At 41.4% G+C, this 10,633-nt stretch overlaps 1 protein-coding gene across 1 annotated transcript; it reads right to left on the bottom strand.

The window, feature by feature from the left end:
• Positions 1-7,651: 7,651 nt before the first annotated feature.
• On the bottom strand, positions 7,652-8,992 carry LOC134216187 (estradiol 17-beta-dehydrogenase 8). Its single transcript, XM_062695142.1, has 4 exons — positions 8,895-8,992; positions 8,726-8,780; positions 7,936-8,553; positions 7,652-7,876 (listed from the first exon to the last, which is right to left on the bottom strand). Exons 2-4 carry the CDS (start codon positions 8,763-8,765, stop codon positions 7,794-7,796), a joined length of 741 nt encoding a protein of 246 aa, XP_062551126.1. The 5' UTR covers positions 8,766-8,780; positions 8,895-8,992; the 3' UTR covers positions 7,652-7,793.
• Positions 8,993-10,633: the final 1,641 nt, after the last annotated feature.

Below are 10,633 nucleotides of genomic sequence, written 5' to 3'. Positions count from 1 at the left end.
TTTCTCTTTGTTATTTAACATAGCTAGCCATTGTAGATACATTATTTGCTCGATTTTCTCGAAAAAAAACAAAGATAATCATAATTATTTTAGGGCCATTTGGCTTAACGACCGTTTGGCATTAAAAGAATTACATATAAAATCTCTAGGAATATGCCCTCCCCTGGATATGTTACCTTGCCGCGGTGGGTGGGCTTACGCCATTAGCACTGATATAGCAACCAAAGATATATCCTGTCGTGGTGGTATCACATGTTGACTATTTTTTGTTTAATGCCGCGTCATAATCTGGCATTGACGCACTGATCTTACGGATGTGATGGAGCCTTGAATGGTAGTGCAGGCAGGCAGATCTTTTCAATACTTTTCTGAAGCATTCCCTGATTATGATGAGTCGTAGTCGCGCTTAATTCTAGCTATAGATAGGTACTTATTTTTATTGAGTGTGATCAATTTTATCGACGGTAATAGGAAATTGACTGTTGGATTCACTGAGTTTTATCAAAACTAGGAACGTGGCGCCTTTTTTTTGTTATGGCTCACTTTGAAGAACCATAATTAAAAATACCACAAATTATAACGATGGTATGCAAACAATCTTATAATGGCTTCATTCTCGATAATTGTTACTAATAGATAGGGAATAGACGTGATGAAGCCTTACTTTGCCACCGAAAAGTGAATCTATAGCTCTGACCACGACCCACACAATTATAGTTACGCTTGCTTTTAAGGCTTTAGAACAATTATACAACTTAGGGACCATTTCTTCATCTTCGCATAACGCTTAAACTAGGTTTTTCGTCTAAGCAAAGCTGACCTTTTGTGATAAACAAATGGAGACAATTTACTGACAGCTAATACGCAACATAATCTAAAACTAGCATAGATTTAAACTGAATAACGTAAAAATAACGGAAACATGTAATAACTAAGACAGACAAAATGATAGTAGAATTAAACAATGTAAGACGATATGACATCATTCCACGTCGAGCAACCGTGCGAGACGGTCGTTTTCTCCACGGACAGTCGATTTTTCCTCGGGTTTTCCTGGACAGTCAGGTTTTTGCTGTAGGTTTTTTCAACCGAATAATCGAAGTGGTATTTCAGTTGAAATGCAGTAAGGTATTTCCGTCAATTACGCAAAAAAGTTATTGCGTTATAGTGCATATTTCATTGCCCCACGCCGTCAGTACCACGTAGTGAGCGGCGATCATCCAGTGCAAAGCGAACGTTTGTTTGTTTGAACCATCATCTCCGATCGAGCGTCCCAACCAACACAGTCGTCGGCGTCTCGCCTCCCCGCGGCGTCCAACAGTCCAGCTGCAGTGCTGGGCGAGTGACCGTCCGTCCAGTCCAGTGTGAGCCGCAACAACCGGTGTTGGTGTGGTGGTGAGATAAGTATAAAAAGTTTCTTTTGTTGTTTTCCCCTCCCCTCAATCTTTTCGATTAGTTAAACCAGTTATTTTATTCTCTTGTCTTTCCCATGTGTTTCAAATCATTATTTTTGTGTTAGTTTTTTTTTTCTAATTTTGTAATAGTAATAAGTGTCAATTTTAAATAGTGTGTGCCTCGCTCTCGCGGGTCACTTCGTGTCCGCAATGAGCGATGGCGAGGATGGCGGGGGTAAATTGTACTCCCAGTTTGATACTATGTTGCATTCTGGTCTCCCGGAAAAAAGAGAGTAGACACTAGCAACGCTGTTTCCCCTACGATTCCCCGCCACAAGGCCTACCCACCCAACTCTAGTGGGCCATACGTTGTTTTTTTCCGATCCAAAGGTAAACGATTGAATATCAGTCAGATCAGTAAAGATCTGGAAAAGCGATTCTCGTCAGTCAGTTGGGCCTAGTAAGCTGCGCGTCACTTGTTCTGATCGCAAACAGGCCAACGAGATTACCACCTTTGAGCTCTTCACTCTAGAATACAAGGTTTATCTTCCATCAGCAGTGTGTGAGATCGGAGGAGTGATCACAGAGGGGAGCATGACTTGCGATGATTTGAAACAAGGTTGCGGCCGTTTCAAAAATGCTTCTCTGCCGCCTGTTAAGATACTGGACTGCAAACAAATGTATTCAGTGTCGCAGGAGGCGGAGAATCGAGTTTATTCGCCTTCAGACTCCTTCTGTGTGACCTTCTCTGGGTCCGCACTGCCTGATTATGTGGTGATTGAAAACTTCGTGTTCCTGTATGGTTGTATGTACCGAAGGTGATGAATTGTGTTAATTGCAAGCAGCTGGGCCACACCGCTCAGTACTGCTGCAATAAACCTCGCTGTGCATCGTGCGGAGAAAAGAATGTGGATGGTGCGTGCAAGACGGCGCCGAAATGTGTCTATTGCAACGAAGGCCCTCCGCATGCTCTCGAAGCTTGAACGACGTACATACAGCGGCGAATTCACCAGAAACGGTCTCTTCAGCAGCGGTCTCGACGAAGCTACGCCGAGATGCTGAGGAAGGCCGCTTCTCCACTCGTTTCTGACACCATCTACTCGTCCCTTCCTCTGGACGATCAAGGCAGCTCTGACTCTGAAGTTGGAAATGGGGTTCCCTTTGTTTTCAAAGGCTCAACGAGGAAAAGAGTAAAACAGAGCCAGTGACCCTCGAAAAAGCCTAGGAAACAGCCTCAAAGTGAGTCCCATTCCAACATGGTCAAATCGCAAGCGGCAGGAAATGCTCAGAAACGTTTAACTTTTGTGGGTTCACATGAACGAGAGTTTCCTCCGCTTCAGGGAACATCAAAAATCCCTGATGTCCCAAGTTTTCCACATTTTCCGCCAGCAATAGAGCATAGAGAGCGAACGGGACAACAGCCGAGCGCTCCAATGTTCACGCTTTCTGGCATCGTGGAGCTCATCTTCAACTTCTTTAATGCTTCCGACCCCGTGAAGAACATGGTCAAAGCCGTTCTTCCTATTCTGACTCCTCTCCTGAAGCAGCTGGCTTCAAAAATGCCCCTCTTCGAGTCAGTCGTATTCTTCGATGGCTAATTTAGTCAATAAGGGTAACATGATTTCGATTCTACAGTGGAACTGTCGAAGTATTCTTCCAAAATTAGATATTTTCAATTTTTTAGTTAACAAATTACAATGCGACGTTTTCGCTTTGTGTGAAACTTGGCTAACACCCGATGTGAACCTTCATTTTCCTGATTTCAACATAGAGGGGTGTTGTTAGGGATCAAAAAACAACACTCGTTCTATAGAGTCGATCTTGCTCCGATGTCAGGCACCGAAGCTGTCGCATGTCAGGTGATTATTCGAGGAAAAGACATCAGTATCGCCTCGATATATCTTCCTCCAAACACCGCGATATCTCGTAGAGATCTTTCGCACATCTGCTCGGTTATGCCCGAGCCACGGTTGCGCTTGGGAGATTTTAACTCCAACGGAACAGGCTGGGGGGAAATGTACGACGACAACCGTTCAACGATGATATACGACCTCTGCGGCGACTTTAATATGTCAATTTTGAATACAGGAGAAGTTACACGAGTGGCTCCTCCAGCAAGAGATACCCGTCTAGATCTTTCCATTTGTTCGAGCTCATTATCGTTGGACTGTACTTGGAAGGTGGTCCAAGATCCCCATGGTAGTGATCATTTGCCGATCGAAGTCTCGATTTCCAATGGATGTAATCAATCTGTTTCTACCGACCTCTCATATGACCCAACGAAGCACATCGATTGGGGAAAATCATTGATGGCGTACAGTCGATAGATTCACTTCCCCGCGACAAGAGTACGAGTTTCTATCCCAGTTGATCCTTGACAGCGCTCTTCAGGCACAACGCTGACCAGTGTTAGGAGCTTCGGTTCGTAGGAAACCACACAGTCCGTGGTGGGGAGTGTACACAACTTTACCGCAAAAAATCCGCCGCGTTCAAATAATTTCGGAAACATGGTTCGATCGTACTTCACAAACGATACATCGCGCTTAAGATCCAGTTCAAGAAACCGGTCAAAGTGAAGAAACGCGGATATTGGCGCACTTTTGTTGAAGGTTTATCGCGCGAGACCTCAATTAAAACTCTGTGGACGGTCGTGACGACGAAGATCGTGAAAGCTCGTAGCAGGTGGATACTCGACTTCGCAAAGAAAGTTTGTCCGGATTCGGTGCCGGTGAAGCAAGGGTCATGTGATACTTCTTGTGCAGAGATGATATGGATCGCCCCTTTTCGATGATTGGGTTCTCACTCGCTCTCCTTTCATGTAACAATTTCGCTCCTGGAATGGATAGAATCAAGTTCAATTTACTCAAAAACCTCCCAGACGTCGCGAAGAGGCGCTTATTGAGCTTGTTCAATCAGTTACTGGAGTGTAACATTGTTCCGGATGATTGGAGGGAAGTGAGGGTGATAGCCATCCAAAAACCCGGAAAACCCGCGTCGGATTGTAACTCGTATCGCTCCATCGCGATGCTGTCCTGTCTTCGGAAGCTGTTGGAGAAGATGATTCTCGGCTAGACAAATGGGTTGAACCGAATAGTTTGTTCTCAGATACACAATTTGGTTTCCGCAGGGGCAAGGGAACGAACGACTGTCTTGCGTTGCTTTCTTCAGAAATTCAGATTACTTTCGCTAAAAAAAGCAAATGGGCTCAGTGTTTTTGGACATTAAGGGGGCTTTTGATTCAGTTTGCGTTGATGTCTTATCCAACAAACTCCACTCGTGTGGACTTTCACCAATTTTGAACAACTATTTGTACAATTTGTTGTCAGAGAAGCGTATTAGTTTTTCTCATGGAGACTCGGCAACTTCACGAATAAGCTACATGGGTCTCCTCCATGGTTCATGTTTGAGCCCCCTTCTTTACAATTTTTACGTCAGAGACATTGATGAATGTCTCATGCCGAATTGTTCGTTAAGACAGCTTGCGGATGACTGCGTTGTTTCCGATTCGGGGCCAACCGCAGTTGATCTGCATGGACCACTGCAAGATACTTTGCACAACTTGTCTACTTGGGCTACGAAGCTGGGTATCGAATTCTCTCCGGAGAAAACTGAGATGGTTGTATTTTCAAAAAAACATAAGCCGGCATAATTTCCGCTCCAACTGATGGGTAAGGCAATCACTCATAGCATCCATTGTACTTGCACAATATACATACTATATACATACTCATGCAATGGCGGGCATAGAAAAGCTTTCAATTAATAACTGAGGAAATGCTAATAGAATACTAAGTTGAAAAGCAGGCCAAGTTCCAGTTGGAATGTGGAGCCATTAAAGAAGCGCGCGCTCGCTCCGGTCCACTTTGTTGCTCTGCCGTGTTCATTCGGCCTTTTGTGATTCAAATAGGTACTTAAGGTGATTATACAATAAAGCCAGAAATCGGCCATTTTGTAAACCACGTGCTTTTCCAATATTTTTTTCAAGAGCACGAGATGAAAGAACCATAACGCGTATGTTGCTGAAATATTTGTAGATCGTTTGCTTAGTTATGCTGAACAATCATAATTTGAGTTTCGGCACTGTACGAAAACTATTACGCCAGATTTGGGCTTTTGGAAATGTATGTAGATAAACGTGTGGTGAATTTGGAATTCACCACGGGCTTCATTCTATAATCTTCTTCTTCTTATTGGCATTACATCTCAACACTGGGACAGAGCCACCTCGCAGCTTAGTGTTCATTAAGCACTTCCACAGTTATTAACTGCGAGGTTTCTAAGCCAAGTGACAATTTTTGCATTCGTATATCATGAGGCTAACACGATGATACTTTTATGCCCAGGGAAGTCGAGACAATTTCCAATCCGAAAATAGTCTAGACCGGCATCGGGAATCGAATCCAGCCACCCTCAGCATGGTCTTGCTTTGTAGCCGCGCGTCTTCCCGCACGGCTAAGGAGGGCCCCTATAATCACCGTAATATAATTTAGAATATTCGGATTATTTTGTGATTTCTTGCCGAGAGTCAGTTTCTCTTATTTAAATTAGGATTCAAGAGAAAATGAAATACAAATGGGAACACCGACTTATCATGAATTATTAAGCTTCTACCTAAGAACATAATAATTGGAAAAGTTGGATTTTGTATATCTTTTGATGTCGCAATTAGATCGTGAGTATTGCGCATCATTGACACAGCCATGCGTCATGAAGCGCACCACTCATACATTGATGCAAATCGGCAAATCGGTTCTATGAGCCATGAATCCGGTGAAATTCAACTCGGGTTCTTGCATCAGATTTCAGAATTTGACTTTTCCTAATACTAATGATGATGATTATTAGTTTACTACATCAGCAAAGGAAGAAACAACCCAAGAAACAATTGTTGTTTGAAGAAATGTCTCTTACAGCTACGATATTCAGCTGTATGTTTAATTATGATTGATTTATTGTATTTGATACTACTATACCAACCTTGTTCGCCCAAAAATGGAGAATTTATTCAACAACAGTAGTTCTATAAGCATGTTGAAATAAATGTTCAAGCAATCACCTTGCCTCGATTGTTCAACTGCTAAAACAATAAAAGAGCTACAACAACATTAATTCAACGCGTGTTGCTATAAAGCCTATTACCCGCTTTATTAGCGTTTGTTCAATGTTTTATAAATAAGGCTGCTTGACATACTGTTGTTTGTGTGACATATAAGATTGCAGGAAACTATTATTCAACAATAATTTGAGAAATAACGTTTTTTTGGTGGCTATACTACATCTCAATTGTTGTAAGGAATATCTCAAATAAAGCTTATTACAAGTTTCCACAATATTTCAGCAACATACGCGTTATGGTTCTTTCATCTCGTGCTCTTGAAAAAAATATTGGAAAAGCACGTGGTTTACAAATTGCCGATTTCTGGCGTTATTGTATAATCACCTTAAGTACCTATTTGAATCACAAAAGGCCGAATGAACACGGCATAGTAACAAAGTCGATCGGAGCGAACGCGCGCTCGCTCCGGTCCACTTTGTTGCTCTGCCGCGTTCATTCGGCCTTTTGTGGTTTCGGCCTTTTGTGATTCGGCCTTTCGTGATTCGGCCTTTTGTAATTTCGGCCTTTTGTGGTTTTGACCTTTTGTGCATTCAGCCTTTTTTGCTTTCGGCCTTTTGTAATTCGGCCTTTCGTGATTCGGCCTTTCGTAGTAGACCCGATAATTCTAATAGGGAATCCATCGGAGAGTTCGGACATGTATTTAAGTTCTTCAGTAAGAAACTTATTCCGTAATTTAAGCCCGTTACTGCTTCCATCCTCAGCATCACCAATTGCCCAAGGCTTCCATAACGATCTCCCCATGCCGGGAAGCCCCATGTCGGAGAGCCAGCAATGCACTAGGGTAAGTCGCCAAATGTTGAACGGCTAATTTCTTCGCCTATACCTTGATGTAATCGAAAAAATCCCTATTCATAAGTAGTGAATATTGATTTTGATGTTGGTTTTTGAAAACGAAGTAAATAATCAGTTTTGTATCAGTTTATATTATTTAGAAATCCAGCAAACTGAAATAAGCCCTCCTTATGATGTCAGACTTGGCTCGAGTCAGCATCACCCATCATTTGAAAGTTGCGACAACCTTTGTGCTAACTTGATTGAGGGAAAAGCGCCCAGACAAAAGCTCAATTTTCTAATTCAGCAGTCTTGGTTAATGAGTGCAAAGGAAATGGATTTGTAAATTTAAAGAGTATAAGTCAACTCGTAATTTGATACAAAACAACAAAAAAACCTGTATTTCCACTGTATAGTAAATGCTCAAGGATCATTTGATAACTAGATTTATCAAATGCTTTGATTTGTTTAAATTCAACCTGAATAGTGCAACACCGATGTCTATTGCAATGTTATCCTCCAGTAACTTCAACCGACGTGCCATTCATATAACTGCTCTTGTCTGATGCTAAGAAAGCAATCACTTCAGCGATTTCTGTGAAAATACGCGTTAATAAGCATACTCAATATCATACATGATTAATGACATCTTACCATCAGGCTTTCCAAAACGCCGTAATGCACACTGCATGACGACCATATCCTTAATCTTCTGGGGCAAAGAATCGGTCATGGGCGTTTCGATGAACCCGGGTACCACAGCGTTCACTCTGATGTTGTATCGTCCGAACTCCTTGGCCACAACTTTAGTCATCGCTTCGACGCCGGCCTTGCTTGGGGAATAGTTGGACTGTCCAATGTTTCCGCTACGAGCCACAATTGAAGATACATTCACCATCGACCCGCTGACTTGAGCATCCACCATCGCTTTGCCGAACTGTTTCAACATCAGCCAAGTTCCCTTCAGGTTGACGTCGATGACGGCTTCAAAGTCCGACTCGGACATTTTCAGCATGAAGTTATCCCTGGTGATGCCCGCGGAGTTGACCACAATCGTCGGTGGACGTTTGTACTTCTCGAGGGTAGCATCTAGCACCTTGGACACACTGTCGCTGGAAGACACATCTATTTCAAAGGCACTGTTTTCGCTCTGATTATTCAAAGCTTGGATAGTCTCTTCTGCGGCTTTACCATTGCGGTCGACGGCAATGACGATGGCACCATCCCGGGATAAGAGTTTGCTCGTTACTCGTCCTATGCCAGACCCGGCACCTGAAGCAGAGATAAGAAAGAACTGTTTATTTGTAGCACTATGTAGTGCAATCAGCATTCATTCATTGTACTCATTCAATTTAGGCTAATTCGATAGCGCTGTGGGATGTTATCTACATAGCGCAGTATTTTACATAACTTCATACTTTGATTTGAACGACCTTGAACTTACCTGTGACTAATGCCAGTCGTCCTGCCAAAGGCCCGCTCATTCTGATTATGATTTCCTGTAAAATTATTATTCATTCAATTACAGTTTAATTTAGTCTTGCCTGAATATCATTTCGATTAATTATCGATAAATGATTTCAAATGAACTACATAGTTAGATGCACACCAACCTGATACTCAAACCAGCTAAACGAGACTACTTCTCTTTTACGTTCATCATAAAGTTTCACGGTAGTCGCCTCATTCGATGTGGGATAGAATACATATAGAAATCACAGCTGGTGTGCTGAAACAGATGGTCATACTATTACAATATAAGATAAGCATGTGCTTCTTTCAGACTCAAACTTAAGGCGTTCATGAATGAATACTCGCATACAATGCATACATGATTCCAATTTCTTCTAAGCAGATTGTATGCAACATTTGCAAAACGGTGTAGGGTAACGGGAGGTAATGTTAATCTTGGATGAAACGTTGGTCCATCACGCAAATTAATCAATAATTCAGCGATAATACATCGTTTTGTGGAGAGATATTTATCACTGTTTCTTTAAAAAAATATATCAAGCATACCTATTTCAGTTACATTACGCTAGAGTCATGCTCTTCTTCAACTGATAAACGCAATAAAATTACGTGAATAATGCACCAACCTTTCATGGGCTGAAGAAGCATTCATACCATAACTAAGATTAAGAAATTTCCAGCTCGTTTCGCTCGAAACTTTTGATAACTTTGTTCACGCTCTTTTACGCTAATAGTAGGGCTAGTTTTGCAATTTTTTGCTACATTTTCACTTCACTTATTTAATAAGAGATTTGTGCACAATTATTGTTGTTTTCCACGTAATAACCAAAAGTAAGCAAGCCGGTCGGTTGCATAATTTGAGCTTCGATGTATGAAGATTTACAACGATATATGTGCTCAACCACAGTATAAAGGGTAAGGTTTGAGTCATATTTGCCATGGTCGTAGAGTTATATTAAACAAAATTGCATACACGTTTTCTCCCAACATTAAATAAAAGTAGGAAAAGAATCTGTCATGAAAATGACTAAAATAACGTATAGGTATATATTGAAACACTTAATATATTTTAACCAAATTTGAAACATCTTGTTTTTGAACCGTTGTCAGGCAATCAAGTGAGAGTTCACGGTCATTTAAAATTACGAAAAAATATAATAATAGGAGTGCATCGTAGATGTTGACCATATTTGGCAGAACGAATCTTCAGTTAAAGATTCATAACCAATAACATTTGGCTGAACATAGGGAAACTGTTTCGTTTTCCATCTCACTAAACATATATTCATCTCATCGCAAAACAAAGAAATACAGCGCCAATTTCGTCGCTTCTTTATGCTAAAAAATCACAAAACTGAGAAACAAATCAAATTCCTTTTTATTGCTTGGCTTTTCATGGAAGGGACATATTTAGCAGCTATGAGATAAAATTCAGGAGCGGTAATCATTTGTTGATCTATTAATATAAGCGCCGTAGTGTGGGGTTGGTAAGTCGGGTTGACCCCCGCCTAGGATAAAAAAGTCAAGAATCACGCTATGAGAAATAGAACATTTTTATTGGAGTCTATAAATATAAAATCCAAGTTCTATTGTATGTAGTAGAGACATGTTGAGTAATCTAGAGCTAGGAAAACATAGGGAGCGGGACCATTTCGGCAGCACCCCCTATTCCCATCCACAACGTTAATAACTCGACCGCGTTTCAACCAAACGGCTTGATTGTTTGTACATCACTAGATATGGACAGAAACTAACCATGTACTAAAAAAACATGTAATTCGGTTGTAATACGCTCGAGTAATGAACGTTGCTGACAAGAATTGGGGGTGCTGCCCAAATGGTTCTCTACCCTATGTCTTTATTTTCACATCAGCATATT

The sequence above is a fragment of the Armigeres subalbatus genome, chromosome 2, assembly GCF_024139115.2.
Source record: "Armigeres subalbatus isolate Guangzhou_Male chromosome 2, GZ_Asu_2, whole genome shotgun sequence".
In the NCBI taxonomy this organism is placed as follows: Eukaryota; Metazoa; Arthropoda; class Insecta; order Diptera; family Culicidae; genus Armigeres; species Armigeres subalbatus.
The sequence above is the reverse complement of the archived record's forward strand: the minus strand, read 5'-3'. Positions and strand labels throughout refer to the sequence as shown.